General features: G+C 40.4%; 1 protein-coding gene across 2 annotated transcripts in view; it reads right to left on the reverse strand.

Moving 5' to 3' along the window:
* lyst (lysosomal trafficking regulator) overlaps positions 1 to 25,344 on the reverse strand; it is a 67,942-nt gene that overhangs the window by 32,378 nt on the left and 10,220 nt on the right. For both annotated transcript variants that reach the window (XM_032542112.1, XM_032542111.1), the window contains exons 3-9: positions 21,759 to 21,847; positions 15,217 to 15,415; positions 11,349 to 11,439; positions 8,106 to 10,200; positions 4,122 to 5,070; positions 3,820 to 4,005; positions 1,541 to 1,697 (exon numbers count right to left, since the gene is read on the reverse strand). In XM_032542112.1, the coding sequence (XP_032398003.1) occupies positions 1,541 to 1,697; positions 3,820 to 4,005; positions 4,122 to 5,070; positions 8,106 to 10,200; positions 11,349 to 11,439; positions 15,217 to 15,415; positions 21,759 to 21,847 (3,766 nt within the window). The remainder of the gene's footprint in view (positions 1 to 1,540; positions 1,698 to 3,819; positions 4,006 to 4,121; positions 5,071 to 8,105; positions 10,201 to 11,348; positions 11,440 to 15,216; positions 15,416 to 21,758; positions 21,848 to 25,344) is intronic.

Here is a 25,344-nt window from a genome sequence, read left to right on the forward strand (position 1 = left end):
TGAAGAACACAAACAAGCTAACTTTTAAATATTTGCAAGAACCAATACATAGACCAATACAACAACAGGCTTAAATGAACTGACAACATCAATTATATGACTTACAGTTGTTAAAGACGCACGATCTTCGTTTCTTTTTCTTTTCCCTCACTTTTTTCTCCGTGTGCCATGCACGCCCGCTCGCGGTGTGAGGCGCGTGTCCGCGCTGTTCTCCAACATGCACGCAACCTTTTGTACAAAACTAAAGTAACGAGCCAATTTTGAAAAAAACGTAAGGAGTAGAAACTACCAATATTCGTGTTGAAAATGTAGGGAGTAAAAGTACAAAGTCGCCAAAAAAAATAAATAGTAAAAATATCTTAAAAATCTACTTGAGTACAGTAACAAAGTATTTGTACTTAGTTACTTCCCATCTCTGGATGCTGAGCTACGCCTCGTGTGACTGTCCATGTGAGGTGGAAAATTGTATTAAAAAAAACAAACATTATTGTATAATAATCAAGATCAAGAAAATGGGTTAAGCTTTGCCATATGTCAGTGGAGCCTGACATGAAAAAAAATCTATACATTTTTATTTCTCCCATTCCGGAGGGCCCTTTCATGCTCATGGGCCCCTGAGCACATGCCCAGACAGTTCACTGGTAAATCCAGAAATGGTCTAGCATGAGGTACGCATTTAAGATTGACTGTTTTCCGGGATACAATAGTTTTCCAGGAAGTTCAAGTCTCCATTTGATGGCTTTAGGTCACAAGATTCAGCTCATGCGGCCACAGAGTGTAGTTGCCTGCAGTTGTAAAATGTAAAACAATGATTGTATTATGAGGGGATGAAAAAGTAAAAAGGGTGTAATCAGGCCACGTTCTTAACCGGTGAGACCAGAGTGGAGAGGCAGAGCTAACACAAGTTGCTATGTCATATGTACGCAATATTACCTAGCCACTTGTTATTGCCAAATATCCTCCACAGAAAACCAAAAGAGGATGTGGTTGGGTTTTTTTTACACTGCAAATTGCTTAAAACCCATGATGCTGCTCAATATAAAATCCTCCAGTTAATGCAAAGAAATGCAATAATGCAAAATAAGTCAACAAGTGCATTGAGTGAAACATTCAATAGTGGGAGAAGCAAGATTTCCCAAGGCTAAACATCAGCAGTCAGAGGTTAAAAGGTTGAGACCAATACATGACCTCTCAATCCATCAAGTTTAGTCTGCTGACATTTATCAACAACCAAAATGAAATGTTACAGAAGATGAAGTAAAAGTGATTAACGTTCTTAAAATAAGCCCGGGGAAATAAAAAAAGTGAAATATCTGCAGTGGAAGATTTACAGTGAAAGCAAAGCAAACAGTACAAGAAGCGTCAAACCAGCCAAAGCTACTATCATTAGGCATGTGTACAGTAGCTGTGGAGTCTTGAGGAGGCGTAAATGGGAGTAAGAAAGGGAGAGAGAGAGAGTGTGTGTGTGTGTGTGTGTGTGTGTGTGTGTGTGTGTGTGTGTGTGTGTGTGTGGGGGGGGCGGCAGTAAGTTTGGACCTACCCTCTTCCTGCTTGGCCATGTCTTCAGGGTTGCTTTCGCTGTCAGCGTCGTAGCCCTCCTCCTCCCCCGGGGGCTTGACGCCACAGCTCTGCACCTCGTCCACCTCCTCAGACAGATCGCCTGCTGGGGCCACCCTTTCCGTCAACACTTGGAGCTTCTGAGAGAGGAAGAGTGAGACGGAGAGAGAGAGGAAGAGTGAGACAGAGAGAGAGAAGAAGAGTGAGACGTAGAGAGAGAGAGAGAGAGAGAGAGAGAGAGAGAGAAAGAGGGGGGAAGGCAAGACAAATTCATGAATTTCAATCTCTTTCACTCCAAATGCAACAAGATCATCCCTTAGTTAACTGTCAAACTAATGAAATAAGATAAAATATAGAACTTACCTAATCCGTTTTTTTTTTTAAACCAACGAATGTTATGCTTAAATATACCAAGCATGACAAGCATTCTATCAGTGATACAGCAAATTATTTGTCAACAAAATGTTTTCAAGTGATGAGGGGGGAAAAGTACAAGATCTTGGTCATAAGACAAATGTCAGCTGACTGGCAGTGCCCTCGCACAGCCCAGTTCCTTGCCTTGAACGGCCAATCGTCATATGTGCCTGTAGGCAAACACACACAACTACACACACGCACTCAAATAACAGTCAAACTCTAAACCGTTTACCAGTTCAAAAGAAGAGGCTTACTGTAATACACACCAATATTCCTTTCTGCATAATACTAGACAGCTTTGATATTGATATTGAATTGTGGGTGAAGTGAACATTTCAAAGAATAGTCCTTAAGTGGACAAAGTTTGTGGTGGAAGACTAATCTTGGAGCTTCACTGTACATGCTTGTAATGGTTAAGTGAACGTCACACTCTGCTGAGCTCACAAAGAAAAAATAAGCTCTTAGGAAATAGGTAAATCTATTATATAAAAGCTAAATCCCCTGGTGTAGGAACAGGCTTAGTCAGACAGGCATTTTAAGACTTGTGAAAAACACATGTAACGCTGTGAGATAGGAGGCACCCACAACCAGGCGGGTAGTCCGTTTAGTGAGGACAGCCAGAAGAAAAACGATTATGTTTTGACATTGTTTTTTTGTTATTGGAACAAATACATAAAGCAACATGAAAGCCGTTACACGCATGTTGCGACGTGTATACAGTATTTCAATGGATTTATTCTTTATACTTTTACGAAGCCTGTGTCAAATGAACTTCCATTAACATGTAAAAATCTTTAAAACAAAAAGTACCATCAGTGACCCGCTTGGGTTTCAAAATGAGTCCAAACAACGGCTATCATTATGTACGTCTGTTGTTTTGCTGCATATCAGCCAGATAAACAGCTGCTTAGCAACATAGTGTGAATGGCCATACACAGCCGCCCTGATGCTTGACGACGCTCGGCTGGAAAATGGCTTTCCTTTCATTGTACAGTCTGCGCCTAAATAAACACCTCTGCTCTATATATTTTGCCGTGGCGGTCAGCCAAAGAAGCAGTATGTGGTGACTGAACACTGAATAAATCTGCTTAATTCTACTGGGGGGGGGAGCATTTAAAAAAATGATAGGAAAAATGCATTTGTTAGTCTTTTGTGTTTATTATAAATACAACCTCTGGTGTAAACAAAAACATTTATGGTTTTGATTAGAAATGTAGACAAAGCTCCATTCTATTGAGTAGAGGCTGTCCAGATTAGCACGGTAACATTTTGCCAAGAGCATTTTTTTACTGATGAATATGGTTTGGCATCATTTTGAGTTGAACTATTCTGATTTCAATTCTTCCTTTTGATTCCAGTTCTTATTAATTCTTGATTCTGGTTCTTTGAGGGGTGGAGTTGAAACGGGTCACATGCTTAGTTCACAGATAAGAGGAACATTTCAATGATGACTTACAGTTTCATCAGGCTTTTTCAACGTAAAATAAAGCCACACTAGAACGCTGCTTACCGTACTTATGGCTGCAACAGCACAAGTGCCTGGAAGTAAGGTGGCTGCTACGGAAACCCCAATCTCATGCATCCTAAATTTGGAACCAATGATTGGTTTTCAAAATCAAATTTTCCAATAACGATTCCAATAAAGAAACTATTCAATTGGAATCATAATTTTTGAGACGATTCTAAGTTGGAACTTGTTCTCAATGCCCAATCCTACTAACGAACATCGATATCAGCTCGTGTAGCTGCAGAGGAATCAAGTGTCTGATTGGCTATAACCCGAACTTGCCTCGTGTAGCTAAACAAAAACTTGAGAATATAAAAAGTTGCAGTAACTTCACTCACAGTTTCTCCCACGCCAGGACTCACCCTGTCTGGCTTCTCCTCAGGGGGATCAGGACAGGATGAAACCTCTGCCAAAGCCACTCTCAGGAGAGAGTCAAACAGAGGAACAGCAAGGTCAGAGTTCACCACCCCTGAGCGAAAGAGCTGGTCTCTCACCTCAAACAGGGTCTCTTCCACTGTCTGCAGCTATAGACGAGAGGAGACATAGCACTTTAATTCAAGTCAGCGTCTAAATTTGCTTTTTTTTATGTGTATTGATGTGGTCAGGGAACAGCTGATCATTATGATATTAAACTTCAAACCTGATAAGAAAGCTCAGGCTCTATCCTCTGTAGGGCCGAGTTTGCACTGTGCAGACAAATAGCCAGCAAGGCCTCAAGGAGACGAATACTTTGAAGTTGCCATTCTTCCTCCAAATTCTTTGCTGGATCTTTGGTCTTTCCCTCAGCTGGACAAATGCTGAGGGCGTCGGGTGAATCACAAGTTGTCTCCTCCAGTCCCAGTGAGTTAGCTGGAGCTGTGGCCTCAGGGCTGCCTTTGCCCTTACCATCCCTCTTCTTCTTTGCTTTCCCATCCTTGGTCTTACAGGAAAGTTTCTGAATAACCATGGCCATAAGGCGCAGGCAGACATCCAGTCCTCCTAGCCTGAAGAACTGCCTCTGAAACAAGGGGCTGGCCAAGTAGATCCACCGACACACAGACCAAACATCTGCAGCCCGTTGTAACTGCTCTTTGGAGGGCAGAGCCACGCTGTCTGGGGATAGGTAAGGCAGTCGCCCGCCAAAAGGTTCACTGGCTGTACTGTCGTAACCTGAAGTGTCCTCAGAGTCATTAACTGAATCCCGGTCAGAATCAGCCTCTTTGCTAACACAGAGGAAGGCCACACACAAGAAAAGGTTTATAACATGGAGGTGGGTCTCTGCTCGGCTGCGCCCTGGTCCACGGCCCTGCCCATTCCTGCTTTTATTATGCGGATATGCATCCTTTAGGCCTTCGTAGAACTTGCTGAGGCTCTGTGGGCCCTCTCCAGCCCCTCGGGAACCCAGTTCCTCAGCTAGGCCCAAGACGGCCTCCCTTTCTTCAGCCTCAACACTCTCTACCTGCTGAAGCGCCCCATCTGCTTGCTGGTTTCCAATGCCTATTATTAGAGTCTCAAACACCTTCAAAGCCAAAGAGCGTGTCTGGTCTAGGTAGACAAGCTCCGTCACCTGATTGAGCCCGTTACAACTGACAAAAAGGTCTCTTATCACCCTGCAACAGAAAGTATTAGAAACTAAGCAAAGTAAAGCAGAAAATAGACATTAACATTACACACTTTCAATATAAAAATGAGTAATTAGACTGGGAATAAAAGGGTGAATTGCACACATTTAAACTCTTCTAGATCTCCCAGCTGTTAAAATAAATGGCACCACTCTGTCTAATCTAACAAACTATAGCACTAGTCAGCAGATATAATTTGCCCCAGGGCACAATAGCAACTTTAAATATACAAGTCAACTTCTATTAACATGATAAATTAACCGGAAAGGACACTGCATGCTAACTTTGCACATTAAACACACCCACTTTATTTGTAAAGTTCCATCTTTATATACTGCATTTGCTTTATTATCTAATATGTGTTGTGAATTTATTTTACTGAGCCACAAGGTAAATTTCAGTCCCACTGTGTCAAAGGTATCTGAATGTGAATCATGCAGTATATTTAGTTATCAAAACAAAGTCAACATTTGACCCTTTTAAGGGTAGTGCTAAATAATAAATGCCACTATTACAATGCAGGGTAAATTAACTTAAAAGAATAATGTGTCACCTCTGAGTGAATGTTAAATCAACATTTGGTAAGAGAAAAAAAACACTCTCCTGAGATGTGCTGACATTACAGTATACACGGACTGAAAAGAAAAAACACTTTAATCTCATCATTGGTGTGTTAAGGAACTGAAACAGACGTTCACTTGAAGCTTTGAGCTCAGTGCACGAAATGGGTAAATTTAATAAATAATAAACTTGCTGATATTTTTCTTCAATCCGAACCCTTTCTCCAGCTGTCCTCCAAAAGGTATGCAGAGTTGATTAATTCAGCTATTTCAGAACATTTCCTCTTTTCATTAGGGGTATGCAAGTCCATCAGGATGACTAACCATTAGCATGAATATGTAATGTTCTTATTTGAAAAATAGGCTGCTCTGTCAGGTAGAAGGCTACAGGAGTGGTGCAAGATGATTAGGAGGCAGGCAAGATCATCATTACCACATCATACCATGTCATATAAATACACTGCTGAAGTGTGAGAATACCAGCCACTTAACAATTTAATGCTCATTGTCTGAGCCTTATCCCAAACTACCAATATTCCCACTGTGACCTCAGAAGGCTAAGAAACTACATTTTCAGCTTGTTTAAATATTTGAATACACTGTGGGTGCAAATTAATATTTACTGTATTATCCCCCATCCTTGTCCTCGCTGACAAATACAATAATTTGATCTAAAATATGGCAAAAAGATATTCCTTTAGACCAGTGTGCATATTGGATAATATCACATATAAGGTCCACTACTGGGCCCAAATATAGTTTGGCTAAAAAGCACACTGATTATGCTGATTTTTATTCAACAGTTTGAGGGAAAACAGATTAAAAAAAACTATAAAATATGTAATTGGCCCACCAGATGGAGCTGTACACGCTAACCTGATTGACCAAACTCTATAAGGATGGGTGGTTTCGCCCTGTACAGAAGCAGCAGTAAGCATCTTTCACCAAGCCAACGTTTTCTTAATCTTGCTGTGCAGTAAATATTGAAATTTGGTTGCCATTTTCAGTAGGTTTGTTTTTTATTACAAAGACCAGTTGTACGTAACTTTTGAGCAACCACTGTTTTATTGAACATGTGTGCAATGACCTGAAGTTTCAATAAAGTTGTGATAAAACAGGCTCAATCTAAGTGTGTTAAATATGGAATTCTTAGAGCTGTTTTGAACGGCAAAGAATTAAGAGACGTTACACTCGCATGGCAATAGTAAGTTCATTATGTGGCCACATTGTCTCAATTTAACAGTCAATACTGTTTTTGCCCTCACTGTAGTGGTAGATATTTTAGTCAAAGGGTCAAAGAGAACGGATGAAAACCTGTTCTGGAAATTCTGAAATCAAGTCTCAAGTATTGGCTCTTGCCTAACTCACACTTTTATTGGTACGCTACAATGGAATTCATAAAGTATTTTTGTATTATTAAAAAATAAATCGTGAACAAAAAAAACAAAAAAAAAAGGTATTTAAATGTACATCCCTGGAACAGCCAATTATACCAATGAGCTTCCTCATGTAAGTTGTAAATATCCATTGAGCAGCAGTAGCTTGGTGTTTGAACAAAAGGTACATAAAAAGGGAAACAAACATGATGTTAAGTTTAAGTAGAACACCACTCTTCAGAAAGTAAAATTATATGAATATAAACCTTGTATAAAGATGCTTCTTACATAAGCATAAGGACCTAAAACTGTCTCTAAAGTGTCTTTTGAGAACAAACATCACAGCTGTAAAGACTTTGAATGCCAGTCAAACCAGCAGAGAGCAGAACAACATACTCTGAATTTTAATAAGGAAACCAATCCACCCACTGCTGACAGATTGCCTCAAAGCATCCATCCATTTTCCATACACACTAATCCTGTTAAGGGTCATATGGTAAACAACCTAGACAGGCCATTCTGGTTCTCTCACTCTCTCACACAACACACACACGTCTCTGAATTGACTCACAGCTGAGAACTCAATTTTCAACTGATAATATAACAAAACTAAAAACCTGATTAATACAGTAAAGTAATGTATACCAATTCAATTTTGGCAGCCTTTTGTTAAATGTGTCTAGACCACAAGCACCTGCTTCAGGCTGACAACTGTACTCGCAACAGGGTTACATAAACAGTCAATAATCTTCCATCTGTCACTCAGTTCACAGAGCTGTAATGTAAATTATTGATTAGCATCAATTACCAATGACCTGAAGACAGATCTGATGACAAACAATGTCCATGAGGATTAGGTGTCTACCTTGAGCTGGCTGCTTATATTTGTTTTATAAAAAGGAGCCGTCCATTTCTTGTGTAAGACATTTACCAACCCTGTGGATAAACCTTATTGTAATGAGAGATTAGTCTATACACACATTATTGATGCACATTGATTTAACCCGAAAACAGCTTGCAGCTACGCATCTTTCTACCTAAAAAATTAAACATATCTTTGGTAGAAAACTGAAATGCTGTCACTCACCTTGATTTGAGAAGGGCAGGTAGCGTTTGCAGGTAAATGAGCAGTACCTCCACAGGTAGGCACTGTGTGTGATAGCTGCAGACCTGAGTACAGACAGTGGAAACCCCCAGTTGTTGGGCATGGTGGGCCAGCTCTACCCCTCTCTGCAGCACAGGGTTAAAGATGTGTGTGTAGAGCTGCCACTGTACTATAGCATTGCCGCGCAGGGTCAGGTGGCACACATGGCCAGCTATCTGCTGGCTCAGCTGCCCATCCTCACCAAACACTAGCTCCTGATAGGCCTCCAGGGCATCCCACTTCCACAGCATGTCCTCTGCCCCCCCTCCACTTGGCAGAATACCCTGGGAGCGGTAGCACATACTGGTAGAAATGGCGGAAGGCTCCCCGTGCTGCAGTGTCTCTTCCAGGCCTGGAAGCTGGCTGCTGTCCAGAGTGCAGATGTTACAGGAGGCCAATTTGGCTTTTTCTGAGGGTTGCCCCCCACCAAGCTGGTCTAGGATCAGTCGGCCCAGAACACTGAGAACGTGAGACTGGTAACTACGCAGACCTGGAGCTTGGAAGGCATGCAGTAGGGGTCCTACAACAGAACGGGGGTCCATACAACAGCATATTCCAACGGCCTGGACCCCAGCCAGTACCTGCAACACAGCTGGCCCACTGGGGCACAGTCGCTGCAAGAGCCGCAAACATTGGTGAGCATAGGCAGCAAGGCAGCAGCAGCGCTCGGGGTAACGCACTGTATCACTCTCCATCCCTTCCCCATCTTCTTCAAAGGGGTTGCGTCTGGCAGTCTGCTTGAATGCAGAGACGGGCAAACCTGAAAGGTCTCTGTGATGATGCAGGAAGTGGGAATATTCACAGCGACGGTGGCGGCGTCTGGCACACACAGACTGATGCAGCTGCTCTGACTTTGCCTTCTTGACAGCACTGATGATCTTAAAGATCCCTGCAATTAGACCTCTTAGCCTCTCTGAAGCTTCACCTCCTACTTCAGAATCCTTGGTCCTGCCAAGTCCCTCCAGCCGCAGCACTGTGGCCTCAAACAGCTCCAGGCCGCGGTGCTGGACAAACTCATGGATCAGCTCAAGCGCCTGGCTAAAGAAAAAGGGGTTGGGTGTGGAGGCCTGTAGGCAACCCAGCAGCACTTGTAGTACTCCCTCTAGAAGCTCTGGCAGCAGTAGCGCCCTGTGGCGATAGCAGGAGAATGAAAAGTCATCCTGGACCTCCTGCAGGGTCTTCTTATGCCGTGGAGCAAAGGGGTCATTCTGTCTGTCCAAGCAGCTCCGAATTTTGAGGGTGGCTCTCAGCAGGTCTGTCAGGCTGCGTCTCAGGCTATCTGGGAGGGTTTCACTTAGACTCACATCCACTGACATCAGGTGCAGGATGGTGCGTAGAAGCATCCGCTGGACCAGCGCAATGGGCTCTTCCGTCCAGCCTCCAGCAAGCTCCTCTGCCCCAGTTGCACCTCCACCCCCTACCCCTGAACTGCAGCAATCTCCAAACTCAGTCAGGATATCAGTGAGAGTAGGTACAACGCTGACTGCCAGGCCAGGGTTGTGATTGATGCTCATGTCAAATTTACAAACCTTCTCCAGCAGGGAAAGCAACACATGGCAGAGATCAAAGGGCGAGTTTTCCATGCGGTTGAAAATTGATATTGCAGCTGGGTCAGTCAGGGTTTCAGTGTCCGCTGTCCGGGACACAGGGGCTCGAGGGTGGGGGTATGGTGCACTCATGGTTTCTTTAGTGGTGTTGGTGGATTTCAACTGTGAGGCCTCTGAACGATGATGCTGACAGCTTACTCGGATGGTGGAGCCATGTGACCGTCTGCTCCTTGCACCACCGGGGCCTGGGACCGTTTTGTCTTCAGGGTTGGCTTCTGAATCTGAGGTAGAAACCTGAGACTTCCGAGCATCCTTTACAGAGTATCTCTGCGCTGTCCTGCGTGACCTCCGTGACTTCCACGAGCCACTGCCAAAACGGGACTTCTTTCCAGAGTTCTGTTCATCTGGCGCAGCCTTCTGTCCTGCTCTGAGAGGGGCGGCCTTCACCTCCCGGCTAAGGAATACCTCCAGTAGGGACGACAGGGTGAAATCTAGCAACATAAAGAAATCTGTCAGTTTCATGTTGAGCATACATAAAAGCCTACACATCAATGTACTTCTAGACTTATACTGCTACACCTGAGTCCCACCTAACTTGTACACTGATGTCATTTTGGATTAAGTTCTGCTTATGTCACCTTTTAGGTATTGAGGCTTAAAAGCAAAACCTGTCAAACACCTGCCATTTAAAATTCTTAATTTCCCAAAAAAACAATTCTAAAGATTTCCAATTTTTGTTTTGTTTTCTGTAAGGTAAGTACCATGAAGCTCAGCTGCATGTCAGCAGCCATACTGTGTTTATTTAAACACACTCAGTGAGTAAGAATTAATTAAAGTAAAAATGTCTAGGCTCCATGTTAAATAGGATCAGCAGTCCTGTACTAAATGCCGGTGTCATCCAGAGGTCACAGGCCTCTGCAACCACTACTCTTCTCCTGTTGTGACACTAAGATTCAACATTAAGTTAGTCTCACATTGCCAGACCATACTCCAACACTATGTCAGTGCTGGAGTATTATCTGGCTACATCGCTCATCTATTTTGGGATAGTGGAAAAAAACAACAACAACACTCTAGATCATTTGCATTTCTTTTAACCAATCAGAACCGCCCTGGGTGGCTCTAAACCCTGGATGTAGCGAAGGTACTACTGCAAAAGAGATAGCTGGAGATGGATATCAGGCTTTGTCCCAAAATCTAAATTCTGTAAGCCAGACTAACACTAAGGACACACAGACTACAATGACTAACATCAGATTTATCAATTTTAAAATGAGCGCAGTACACTGTTAAGCAGATAAATTACTACATTCATAATACAATGTGCCACCATTTACAGTCAAAAGCAATGTGCACACATTCCACTGCCTTCACATAAACCAAAGCTAATGCTGAAAAATGGCTTAGCCTTAATAATTGGTAAAGATTGATGTAAAAGATCTTAAATATAATATATAAATAAACAAAGCTGAAGAACATTTCTAGCCCATGAAATGCAATCTGTAGCGCCTTTCAGTCCATCTGTAGAAATTATTTTATTGTAGAGTTTGCAAATCACAGTCACATGCCATTACAGCTGTGCTGCTAACATTGATATTAACATGAACAGGCAATAGAGTAAGTATTTGTGGGTACTGACCTGGGGCTTTTTCCTCCTGCACAGGGATCTTCCAGACCAGCGGTAGCAGAGACAGCAGCAAAGTGAGCAGCTCCTCCCGGCAGGTCAGTTCCTGAGAGTGTAACAAAACACACTGAGGTTACCTAAAAGGTTCCTCCTGCCCCTCTTCCTTTGGTCACACTGAAGTCACAAGCAGACACTCCCATCACCATGAACTCTCGTCAATACTCAGTACAAATGTCCCTTTGCATTTCACTACTTTCAAAAGAGAGACTATATATCTACTCTGAATTTGCTTTGTATTTGAATTCTTTTCTAAAACATTTTTATCCAAGGAGTTTCTTTATTTGTGTACATTTAGTAAGCCAGTTAGTTAGTCTTCAGTGAAATGTGTCAGGAAGCAATGTAGCATCTACATGACAGCCTTACTTCCAAGACCTTGGGGATCTCATGTCTATTCAGGGCATACCTCACAGCAGAGAGAGAACAAACAACTTCATGTGTTAATTAAAAAAATCATCAACAAACTCCTTTCTGTGTGAATTAAAAATGATCAGCTTGCTGATTTTACAAGACTGTCAAAACCGTATTACAGCAATACAATATTTTCTTGTAACTGTATAATACACACTGCATTTCACAGCATTACATGTTTTGCAGTTTATTGATGGTAATGGGTCTGTCACTTTGGGGTTGTTTATGCATGGCCAACGGCTGCCAGAAATGACAGACATTGATTTACTAATAAAGTAGGCTTTTTTTTTTTTGATACCTTATTATGGCTTTGTGAATGTGATATTGAACCGATATTGTATCTGATGCATGTATAGTGATATATTGACTTCTGGGGCCCTAATTTAATGATCTAACCGCACGGCGTGAAGGGCATGACGCAGGTGCGTTTATTGAGTGTCAAAATCCGCTTTTGCTAGTTTGACGGTGGGGCACATGGTTAAATAAGGTTGTACTTGGTGTCTTCATTAATTCATAGGTGTGTTTTGGGCGTAACATGAAATAAACCAATCAGAGAGTCATCTGCCATTCCCTTTAAAGCCAGGCGCGTTTGGACCTTGGCGCATTTCTAATATGATGGTGGATTTGCACCATAATATTGTTATTGTAATCGTTTGTGTGCTGCTGCACTTCCCTGTGAGTGTGTAACAAGCATAGTGTGTATGTAACAAGCATTGTGTGCACATGCAGTGTATAAGGCTAGGCGCATTTCACTAAAGCACTGTTAAAATACAATGAAATGCTGTGCTATTGAATTGAGACCAGGTTTTTATTAGTCAATGGTGCAATCACTTGATAGCAATATGCCAAGAATTCCCCTTAACACACCTCCCTGTAAGACCAGCACGCCCATGGGCGCAAAGATGGGCGCAGGTTCATTTGCTATTTTAACAACAAGGGCGCTGGACGGTCTTAAAATAGTGAAGACACTTGCATCAGGCTTTTCGCCGGGTTTTGGGTCATGTTTTATGTTGGGATTTGCACCGCGCTGCGCCTGGTGCAAGATAGGGCCAATTGTCTTTATGATTTATTATTTTCAGAAAGCCAAGAAGAGACAGTAAGGAAACGAGGGGAGAGAGAGGTATGACACGCAACAAAGATCACCAGCTGGAATTAAACCTGTGACATTGAGGTTATGTGACTTGCACTGTTACCATTTATTCATGTCAAGATGCTCCAGTAGCAATTTTTCAACATAAAAATACAAACAATTGATCCGGGTCACTTGGATTTATTTTACTACATACTGAGTAGTCCATTTTACAGTATAAAAATAAACTTGTAAGTGCTCACTGTAACACAAATGACCTCATACCTAGTTTGGCAGCTTCAAATCTAACCACCTTGGACTGTAAATTATACCGCTTTTGATCTGGTGGTTGTAGCTTAGCATTTGCCATTTGAATTATTCAGTTGATGATGTGCCAGGAGATGACAGTTGCCTGACATTTAACACTTCAGTTGAAAAATATATATGAGTATATACATCTGTGACATTAACAAAAAAAACAGATTTGGACCATTTGGTTTGAACAGTGTCAGAACAAAACACAGAAACCGAGACTAAGTGGCACAGGGTGGGAGTATTTAAAAGCACATAACACACTGTGATAACACACTAGCACATGAATGCATTATATTTCTGTACTGAAAGCTCCCATTAAAAGAGAAAATAAAAAGAATGTGTATGAAATCAGCTGACAGATGAGGCCACAGGGGTGCTGACAAACAGGGTCACATTCATCACATTACAATATAATTGAATATTTCATACAATGATGCATTTGTTACTTCATGACAGAGGATTATAAACTTTTTATTTTTTAAATAACTGGCCTGAAAATAACTGAACTTAGTGATCGTATCTTGCGCTCTGGAGCCGAGAGACCCTTTCCCAGGACAAATCACTATTTACATTATGTCAAAAGGCAACCATAGCTGATGGCTACCTTCCTAAATGCCGTCCTGCCTCGACAAGACAAACTATAGCATTGACATTTGTGAATATATAGCATCCTTGTTTACTGAATTTCACATGATCAGCATCAAAGCACTTAAATACTCAATAAACCATTAGGTTTTATGCAAGTTGACGTCCGACTCAGCAGCGGCACAATGTCTGACGCAGGAATCCAATGGAGAAAAACATCAAAACGCAGTGCACAGATGTCATAACTTTGTCATGGTTTTTGACCTTTTATCTGCAGCGTTTGATGTGTCATGTAAAAACCCCACGTAAGTCCAGTGGGGCCTGGGCTCCGCTGGTGAAGTCTTCACGACAATACATTAACGTGTAAGCAGAGGAGACACTGGGCCGAGCCAGTTAGAGCAAGCAATACCTGCTTCTCTGAGGCCACTCCTACAATTTAACATGAACGCCTAAATAAAGTGCTCACAACTCACTGCTGTACATAGGAGTTAACTAACAGAGTGGCTACCTTTGCCCTATATGGAACTGTATTATTCCCAATATTGTGCCAAACAAAGTTGAACCCATATCTGTACAATCAATTTTAAAACTACAGTAATATGGGTGTATTTTGTGTATTGTATGATAGAAATCATTCTCTATGGTGAGAGTTATGATAGCGCTGTCAACTGTTCTGGATATGCATATAAGCATCAACAGCCTGCATGCAACAGCAGCAGAACAAAGAGACCAGCTTTCTGCAATCAATTAGAAAATCAAACAACACAGAGGCACTGCAGAGCTCATTTCCTCTACAGATATGGCCGCCCTGCAATCTGTTATAGAAACAACAAATGTAGAGAGAAAGTTTACAGTTTCTCATGTCTGAGTTAGGTTATAGTCATGGAAATAAAAGCATCTCCTAATGTGAAGAACAACCACACGTTTAAACGCCAGTGAAAATTTAAAATATAAACTACACAGTATCCTCTGATTTTATTGACAGGTTTTATCACAGTGAGGTCATTTTAATCTTACCATCTAATGTCTGTCTGATGTTATGTTTGCATACCGGTAATCTTGGTTTCTTTATACTATATCTCTATTGCAAACTCTATCTCCAATTTCCTTTTTTAAACAATGTTTATTTTTTAACACAATATGCAATTTCCTATTGAGGAAAAGAGATTGCAGTATTAAACAGCTGCTTGAAAAAAAGTTGAATAGATTAATTAACAATATGAGGCAGAATTTAAAACTTAAAGCAGTGGCCTAAAGATTACTGAGCTAAACTACAGTAGTAGCATTTACATAAATTTGCAATGGCTGCAACCCCCATTGCTGAAACTACAGTTTAAATGCACATACTGTATAAAGTGGCCTCAAGAGGAAGAATGCTGATCTTGAATGATCAATATGGAGATTTTCTTTTTACGATCATTAATTTGTGGCCTTGAACATCCTCACCTGGTCAATGATGGAGTCCAGGGTGCTGAGCAACAGGAAGCCCCGTCCCCGGACCAGGTACTCTCCCAGTGCCACCATGTGACTCTCCTCTTCATCTTCCTCCCGTGCCTCCGCTCTCTGGGCCACCGCGCTGCATAGTTGATGTACATCAGTTAGGAACTCTCTTGCCAGCGTGTTACTGGCCCCACTCATGTCTGAGCTACAAGAGAGGAGATAAAACATATTAAGGCTGTGCTGCACAATCAAATTTGTGTACACACTTCAAACTACTATGTGGGATAATGAGGTTGTCCTTCATAAGAGAAACCAATGATTTTTTAATTTAATACTGTAAATAAAAATGTAAAGTTGTGAAATTATCTTCATAGACTTTAATGGACAAACCATGTACTTATAAATATCAAGTCCTATACTTTGTTTCTACTGCTTTAACTCTTAATAGAGACATTATTTGGCAGTGAAAGTAACCCCAAACAGATTTATGTAAGGTAGCAAACTGAGGTTATGGAAGTCATTTTAAAGAAAAACAGTCTTTGAGTTTAGAGTTTACCTCAGAGTATTAAATAAAACTTAAAAAAAAAAACAAAATGGAAGTAACAGTCAGATATACTACATCACTTGTTTCGTCTGTTCAGTTAAATCAATGCTCACTCACTTGGTTTCCAAAAATTGTATATTTTGCCATAGTATGTTGAGATGACAGGGTAATTGTCAAATATATATGAAAAAACAAAGAAAAAAACAGAATGACTGCCTTGCGGTTGTATGGAACTGGAACTTGACTTGTTGGCCTCCGCCAACAAGTCAAGTTCCAGTTCACAGGGCATCCATGTCCGTAGGTCCAGAGACATAACAGATGTAGTGAAGACTTTAAAGAATTTAATAAAAAAAAGATTAAAAAAAAAAGATATTAAGTGTGTTCTTTGGCAAAACGTGGGTGCTTCATCCTCAACCTGGCAGCAAAGAATCTATAGAATCAGCACAGATTCAAGGTGGGCACCCAAGATTAGTGTCATCAATTCAGTATCAGACCAAAATGTAAAATATGGCCTCAATCCCCCTTTCTGTTCCTGAGTTATGGAGTTGAATAATGACCTGGAAAGTATTTTTTCGGAACATTATGATGTCACAGTGAATTTGACCTTTGACCATTTGGGTGTAAAATATCATCCATTCATCACTTTATCCTATTAGACATTTGTGTTACGTTATGTCATAATTAGCATATAAATTCTTGAGTTATGCCTAAAATGTGTTTTGTGAAGTCACAGTGTTTATCTTGGAGTCCAAGTGGACATTTGTGCCAAATTTGAAGAAATTCTCTCAAGGCGTTGCAGAGTGCTGGTGCTCTGTGATGGACATTACCAGTAACAGGAGCTTTGCTGTATGTGACAACAGTTAACATTTTACTTAGCTGCAGGTAACGTGAGCTAGCAACTGGTTTAAACATGGTTACACTGCTTAAAGCTAAACAGCGCCTATTTCCCTGAAAAAGATTCCAACATTGGGACGTGCAACAGTTTGCAGCTAAAGACACAGCGTAGCTTAGCTAGTACTTTTCAAGACATGATGGCCCCTGCCGGGGTTGGAGATGTTGGAGAAACAACATCAGGTGCATCAGGTGCACTTCAAGAAACTCAAGGTTTTGTAAAGTCCCCTTCTGCTATATAGTGGTTCTTGTTTTTGTAGTTTAACAGCAATTGACTGGTCAAATAAGTTATAGTTATTACATTCTAAGTCACATATTTAAATCTTATGATGTGGCCTTAGCAATAAACAAGCCATTCTGTATCAGAAAACCCCCCAAACGATACAGAGATATTGCGTTCACAAGAATGGTACGGACAGACCCAAATCTTGATGCCTCCGGCCACGGTTGTCACCAGCATAGAGGGATAAACAAACAGTTTACAAAAACAGTTTAATGATGATTACGCACAAGTTTGTTAAGGGTTTTATTTAACTGTGTTGTATTAATTAGGTTTAATCACATTAGTCATTCTGTTAAATTCAATGTAAGATACAAGAAAAAAATCCAAAGCCAAAACAACACCCTCAAAAAGCCTAAGGTAACAACACTTTGACATCTAGACAATCAGGTTATTCGAACAACGTCCATCTCAATAAACATAACCAACTATTGTTCCTTCATAGAATGCCCCCAAGCTAGTATGCTAGTCTGCCACAACCACGTGTTCCACCAAATGTAACTGACAATAAGCAGTAGGACTCAACATAAAACACACACCTCACATATCTCTCTATTCACCGTTAAAGATACACACCCCTTTTACAGAGCACACCCAATTAACCTTAGTGTTCACTTTAACAAGTTCTCATTTCTGCCGCTTTGGTACTGCTCTGACCCACACAAACCAAAACTACAATATAAAACAAAGAGCTAGGTTAACATTTAATCTACAACAAGTATTTACTTTTAAAAACAAATATTTGACACTAGCCTCAGTAATATACATACATATTCCTTCTCATCTTACCAAATGTAACTGGGCCAAACGGTTTACTTCCAGTCATCTTGCGTTTTCTCCAAGCATGACTGTAGCTCTGCTGGCTGTATCTGCATGCCTCCTCACACAGCTGCTGACTTCATTTTCTGTTCTGGAGCACAAATTCCATTAAATTGGAATTTCAAATGGAAGCTTTCCAGATTCGCAGCAGATCAGCGTATCACATGAAAGCATGTGATGTCACATGGCAAGGGGACTGGCCTTGGGAATACTGACAAGCCCCCGGTGCCCTGTAGAAGACCTCGGTAATTGACCATCATTCACAGTAACAGCCTTTGTATTCTGCACTACAACAACTGTTTTGGGATCTTTTTAAAATTAACTAGCAAAAATGCCAAAAAGAAGACTTTGGTTCGGCTTGATGAAGCACAAAGTACTCTATATAATATTATAGATGAAACACACAGTGAACTCTATTCTATTATTTCTAATTCTATTCTCGTCTCTTATCAAGATTAAAAGTTTCCAAAACGTGTTTAATCTGTCAGCAGTTATTCCATAAAGATGTGTACAACATTATGCACAAACCATGTTTTTATTACATTTGACGTTAACTGTATTGTTGCAGCTGTATTTATAGTTATTGAGTAAGGGTATTTGAGGCCTGATTGAGGTTTTCACTATTTTAAAGTGATAATTTTTCTGCACATTTCCTAATTATACTTCTATGACACCAGAAGCACCTACAGCTCAGACAACACAACACTTGAGTACAGAATACAACTTTGGCTTTACAACTTTCCTGCAGTGTGCTATTAACTTTGAGACCGGCAGACATTGTGCTAAAAACCATCTAAAAAAGTGTAGTCTAAATATATGGTTCCAACCAAATTCCAATAAAAATTAATTATGTTTTTATGTTTTACATTTGTGGAAAATTTGGTCTCATGTAATACATAACAATCACAAATTTGATTATTATTAATGTAATGTTGCATACTTTTGATGAGATTGCCAACATAATCTTATTAGTATCTGGATATTTAAAAGTTGAATCACATTGACCTGCCATAACTTTTACTGAATTGTCCTCTGAAACAACTACGCAGTTTCAGTGTGTCACTACAAAGCATTTAGTGACACACTGTAAATTCAATATCAGCATGATAATTCATCTTTAGTCTGGGTGAAAAATGTCTATCCACTGAATGGAGCTATTTAGGCCACAGGTCACTTTTAAAAAGGTTAAACAGCTGACATATTGACAGTTAAATCTGTATTGCCAAGAAATTTAGGAAAATTCAATAGTGATGATTCCAATAAAGAAAAATACCACACAAACATTAAAACACCATCCTCTCAGTCATTCTATCATTCCCACAAGACAATGATTAGAGACTTATTAAACTGAGAATGGTTTCCATAATATCGTTCTGCTGCAAAATACAATCCTTTTCTTCAGCTTTCAGATTTTGCATCCGGCCAGTCATTGCAATGAGTGATCTACACGATGGAGGCTTTATTCAGTTCTGCCCCTGTTCATGTAAGTAAACGTTAAGAAATACAGTTTTAATTTGGTCATAGCAAAAAGTTTTCTAAAGAGATTAAAAGAAAGACACTTGAAGTGGAAAATATTCAGATATTAGTATGACTCCAGCTTATATACAAGTACAGCGTCTTAAACTAAGGTTTCTGGTGTGTACAACGCACTGTTTGTAGTGTCAAGGGCTATAATGATGTCGTCGAGGCAAACATGGTTTATTTTAGGGCTGCACAATTAATCGAATTTTAATCGCGATCACAAATTTGCGTGATCGAGCAATTATTTTTTTTAAAGCGTCATTTAATAGAACGCTCCGGGTTTTTTGCATAGCCCATCTACCACTCCGTCAACCGCTGTCTGATCATGTGTCAGTCAGAGTTGTTCCCTGCACCCCGTGCAGCTTAGTTTAGATGTAGACAGTCACAGAGGACAGAGTAACGGCAGGAAAACTCAACACATAGCAGTCGGTTTTACGTCGGTCTCAAGGTTTACCAGTTTACCAGTAAACGCAACATTTTGTCCCGTCTGTGTTGTTTTTCAGACAACAACAGTGACTGAAAAACACGTTCGACCCGTGCTGGACGCGTTCATAATGATCAGCCGTCTCTCTGTGAATAGGCGTCCATCACACTCCCTCTAGTAATTATAAATGGCCTATGTGACGATAAAATTTGTTTTGGTTAAAATCAGCAAACAATCGTGAGAATAATCTTGATCAAAATTTTGATCAAAATAATCGTGATTATCATTTTGGCCATAACTGTGCAGCCTTAGTTTATTTACATCAATATATCTGGTTCTACTGCAAACAAAGAGAAATTAAGAGTGTGCGTGCACAAGATGTATACTTGGAGTTCTTTTATTCACTGTGCATTGTTTATTACTCCTTTAGTTTGTTTTGTCCAATCAATTTAAAATCGGTCACTCAGTAATGGGAACGACAATGACAATTGAATACATCATGAATAGAAAGAGTGAAGCTGACCTGTGGTCATGTTCCTCCCACATGCTTAAAACCATCTCATCTTCAGGGTACCAACACATTAACTAACTTACAAACTGACAATTTTAAGGAAACTACAATTATACTATCATACATTTGACTTGAGGATTCTGTGACAAACCCACTGATCCATTTAAACAGCATCTGCTAGCTAAGTACTTAATTATTGCAGAAAAAATTATAACATGGAACATTTAATGGTTGATCTAACACAGTGAAACATTAAACTGCCTTAAGCTGGTCTTTAAACAAGGGCATTATATTTCAGCCATTTTAACCAAATCCTCATTCAAACTAATCACTCTTCAGCTGAGGGAACACATAGCTCATGAATGCTAATGCACTTGCTAAATTCTAGGTAGTGTTTGTGCGTCACTTATCAACACTAACCAGAATACAAACAAGTGGGACTTGAGGTGCCAAATCTCTACAATTTTCCTCATTAATATGTAAACCTATGCAGCAAGGTCCTTCAAAAAGCTAATGCACCATGATTATATAACGTTTGCAACCTCTACTATATCGGTGGGAGACACACTGTCAGATTATTTCTTCTAGTTTTCCTAAAAATGACAGTCAATGGTGTAATAAATCAGGTTTCTTTAATTCATGCAGCATGGAGAGAAGATATGGTCTGATGTTCTTTCAAGTTCCTTCTGAGTACCTTGCCTTATATCCAGTATCATCAAGTAAACAAAAGGACAACAGTTGCTGAGGCCTTCCTAAGGCCAAAGGCCATGTTAATGTACCTAGACACTAGCCCTTAGCCTTAGGACAATGTTTCTTTGATGTTAAACTCTTATCCTATCCTTCCCATCAGGACAATGACCCTACATTTTACCTCTCTGGTGATTGTCAGCAGACCCTAATCTGACAAACACCCAGAATCACAGGCTCCACTAGAATCAATACATTGAGTACTAAAACCTAAAATGGGATATTTCCCGCAATACAAATGATAAAATAAATTTGTACTTCTGTAGTGCTTTTGCAGTAGTTTCACTGGTAGGAGTAGGGGAGGAAGGCTCTGTATGTACGTACATGATAACTGGTGTAATAATGGGACAATCATAGATAAACACTGCTCCCCTGACAGCGAGTACATGGCTGTAAGATGCCGGCCTTTTTTTCTACCAAGAGAGCCAACGGTAGTGATCATCACCTACTGTGCAATACTGTTTATAATACCTAAAAAGACACTGGAATTCTGTGCAATTTCATAACAGTGCAATACTTCATATTTAACCATTTAAATTTCCTTAATGTGCGATATTTAATAGTCAAGACTTTTGATACACCAAACTTTATTTCTGCATAATGTGTGTACAAATGGAGCTGCATGCATTTCTGCGGGTATTGTTTGACTAACACAGAGGAAGTCCAATTTTGTCATTGAGGTGTTGATTTAACACCATGCAGTTTTTGAGGCTGCAGGATGCCATAATGTAGCGAGGTGTTACCCACTCTTAGTGAGACAACACCTCCATCACAGTATAGTTGAGGATGTTCTAATAATAAAGAGACCTACCAGAACTTCAGCGCATCTTTGCTGTTGTTGGGGTGATGCTGCACATAGTGGAAGAGACAGAGGAAATTCTCCAGACCCTGAAGGCTGACCTGATGAGAAACAGATAAGAAAAAAAGAATAGGAACATGAATCAAACCCAGATTAATACTTGCACTCAAATGATGAGTAACTAAAATGAAAAAATGCACTACACAATAACCTTTCAAATGATAACGAATTTTTGGCATTACTCTCAATGACTTAATTGATAATTGTTACAGACGATGGTACCGCAAATTATACTGTGACATAACAACCACTAACAATAAATAAATGTATTTATAAATAAATAAATAACTAGAGATAGACTTGACTAATGTTGTGTAGTGAATTATCAAGTCAGATGCAGTGTTAAAAAGTCAGTCATTTTATTTCTCCTTTTTAACATCCAGTACAAAAGCACTGGAAGCACAAAGTACCCCTTTGTACTTACAGTCCCGTTTTCATCAAATGACAACTAATTTTAGATATTGCATTTTTATCTGTGAACAAACTTCCTCCTATTTGTGATCAATGCAAAGGTTCATCACTCTGAAGAATAGTCTGGTGGACAGCACATTTTACAATTTCAAATCACAATAAGCAAAAAAAGAACAGCACTGGAGAATGGTTGAATCTGGGAAAACAAATATAAATATAAGCTCAGCCTCATCAGAGAGTTACAATAAAGCAATCAAAGAATCTTTCACAACCACAGATGGCAAGACAATTGATGAATTTCTTAAACAATTAGACCAGCCTTCTGACCGCTTTTAACTGCATTACAATTCCTAAGTTAGGGTATTAATATTTTATAGTAAGCCAGCGTCCGGCCTTCCCTTACACCACCCCGGAGCTAGCTTTACGCCTCTGCTAATCTGACACCATTGACTGGATTCATTCAGGCAACAATGAGCCATGACTGATGTGGCTGCACTGAATGTCTGGGTCACAAAGCCAAAGAAAAGAGACCGCACAGTATCAATCACATTACACACAGTCTGACCTACAATGGCATTAAAGGGATTCTGATGGGTATGGGGGAAGAAAAAAAAACTGTACATAGAAAAAACAAAATTTTGAGGGCTTATAATAATGGATGCATACAGAGAAGAAGTCTGTGGGTTCACTATAAATCTGTTAAACTGGTGAGCTTAGTTAAAAGTATGCAAACTCTTTTCAAACAGTAATATGTCACATTTTTTGCCTTTAAAATGCTGCATTCCTTGTAAGGAAATATTGGTAATGTAGAAACGACAAAACCAGCTTTAAAAAGTACATACTTTCTTTTTAAATAAATGCTGCGTGATGGCTCAAATTCATGCCAATGTGCAGCATTGGCCAATGGCCGCAACAGTGGCCAGGCTAAATCAGTCAACCTAGGGGAAACACTGAAAACATTACTTTTGTTTGTTGACGAGAAACACTCCGCAGAGCACCTGCTCTTACTTTGAAGAAAGTATGCATTAGACCAACTAACAACCAATTTTACAGGTGGCCTATAACCAGTACTAGCCAAAGATTATATCAACAAATATCAAAATATACAAATATTTTTTTCTCCAATTTGTGTACTTGCACCAGCATTAGTTTGCCCCTGTGGTTTCCCCATAAAAAGGTAAATTGGCAGTTAACTCCATACAACTTTGGACACAGTGATAGGTCATAGTGACACCACAGCAAATCCTTTAGCAGCATTGACACAGATTTCTACATAGAGTCAATTCTGGAGTCAAAAACAGAAAGTAAATGACATAAAACCCTTAAAAAAGTAAATACGGCATCATTTACAGTTCTAGTGCATCTCAATATTTTCTGTGTCTTCTTTACATGTCCTAAGACATATGCATAACTGGCTATGTATATCTGTGAAACTGATTTAGTAACTCTCCATGACTAAAACGCAGGAGGGAAACTTTGAAACCAGTTATTCATATGTCTGCAGCTAACTGTCATGGTGAGGACAGGGACAACGCTACTGTTCTGGCAAAACCATGCGCTGTTGTAGTTATGTGGTGAGTCAACTTCCTTCCTGTGTCACTGTGTAACTCTCAGAGCAAGTCTTTAGTTACACAGTACCACTATGAATGGCAATAAAAGATGTAACCAGCAATTGTCCTAAACTTTTAAGTTGCAGGTGATGACGGTGCAGAGATGGCCACACTCACCACGGTCAAGGAGGGGCAGAGAGGGTGACACTTCAACAGCTGAGGCAACAACCCACCCAAGCAGGGAGAGGATGGGTGGGTAGGGGTCACTGCACACCAGGGGGCTGGACAACATCACACAGGGAAAACAGAAATAGGGAAGAGAAAGAAATGCATGGATCATGAGAGAGACAGGAGAGCACAGAGGTAAAACATGAAAGTTGACAAGAACATAAAAGGTGAAAGAAATAACAGCAGCAACAGATGACAGCAAAGATAAACAGGGGGGGGGGGGGGGGGGGGGGGGGGGGGGGGAACTTGCAGCAAATCAAAGCGTCAAGGTTGCCGAAACTGCTATTGGTTCAAAAAAATAAGCCCTGCAGCAATGCACTCAACTATTAAAATTAATCTCCCAAAATGACTTGCTTTGTTCTTGTTATCAGTGTACCTGTTGTGGCCGTATTCCTCATATGGGGAAGGGAAAGCGAGTGGTTCACGATAACACTAATTTCCCAGCAAAAGGGTTGTTTTTCCCCCCCCCCGAGGCTCTAATCCAATATTACAATTCACTCGGCACAAACCAGCCAGGGTGATTTGATAATGGAGAGACTGCCAATACTGATTAATACAACTTGGAGGGGAAATCAAAAGTTCACAAAGCCCCAAGAACACATTTCTGTAAACAAAAAGAAAGTAAAAAAAATTAACTTGCTAGAAGAATACACACTCAATTGGACGATAAGCACACTTATCACCCAAAAGACCGCAAATTCATCAAAGTTAGGAAAAAAACCACAACACTCTTGCTTTTAATTTTTAACTACTACTTCATACTGTCTTGCGTGATTCAGGAAGTTCAGAGGTCAGATTCAGCTACAGAACAGCACACCTGACACGGACACTTGCTTAAGGACACCTCAGAAGGAAACACATTTGCTCAAACTTGCTTTGTTTGTATACTTAAGTCTTTTATAATTTCTCTTTTGTCAGAGGGTGGCTTTACATGACAAATACATGTTTAAATACTGAAAGCCGTAATCCGCAATTGCTCGGACATGGTGGCGGTGACCTGTGTCTTTTACACTGCCTTTACCCAACATAGCAATCATGGGAGGCCTAGTCATGAGAGTCTGATGGCTGAGTCAGCCTCACGGATACAGACTTTCCTCTCAATTCTCTTTGGATAATTAGGTAGACTACAACTTGGCAGAAGCAGTGAAAGCGATGTGATCCTGTCCTCGTGAGAGAGGACGTGGGGTGTTGGTTATGCAATGTGTGTTTTTCCGGTTTGAAATCCCTACTGATCTAATTTGACATTTGGGTGGTGAGCATCATGAGGAGCCCCTAACGTTCCGTATTTCCTCACAAACTACAGTCAGAGAGAAGAGCAGAGCCGCCCCCCCACCGATTAAGACACAAGA

The sequence above is a fragment of the Etheostoma spectabile genome, chromosome 17, assembly GCF_008692095.1.
Source record: "Etheostoma spectabile isolate EspeVRDwgs_2016 chromosome 17, UIUC_Espe_1.0, whole genome shotgun sequence".
Taxonomy (NCBI): Eukaryota; Metazoa; Chordata; class Actinopteri; order Perciformes; family Percidae; genus Etheostoma; species Etheostoma spectabile.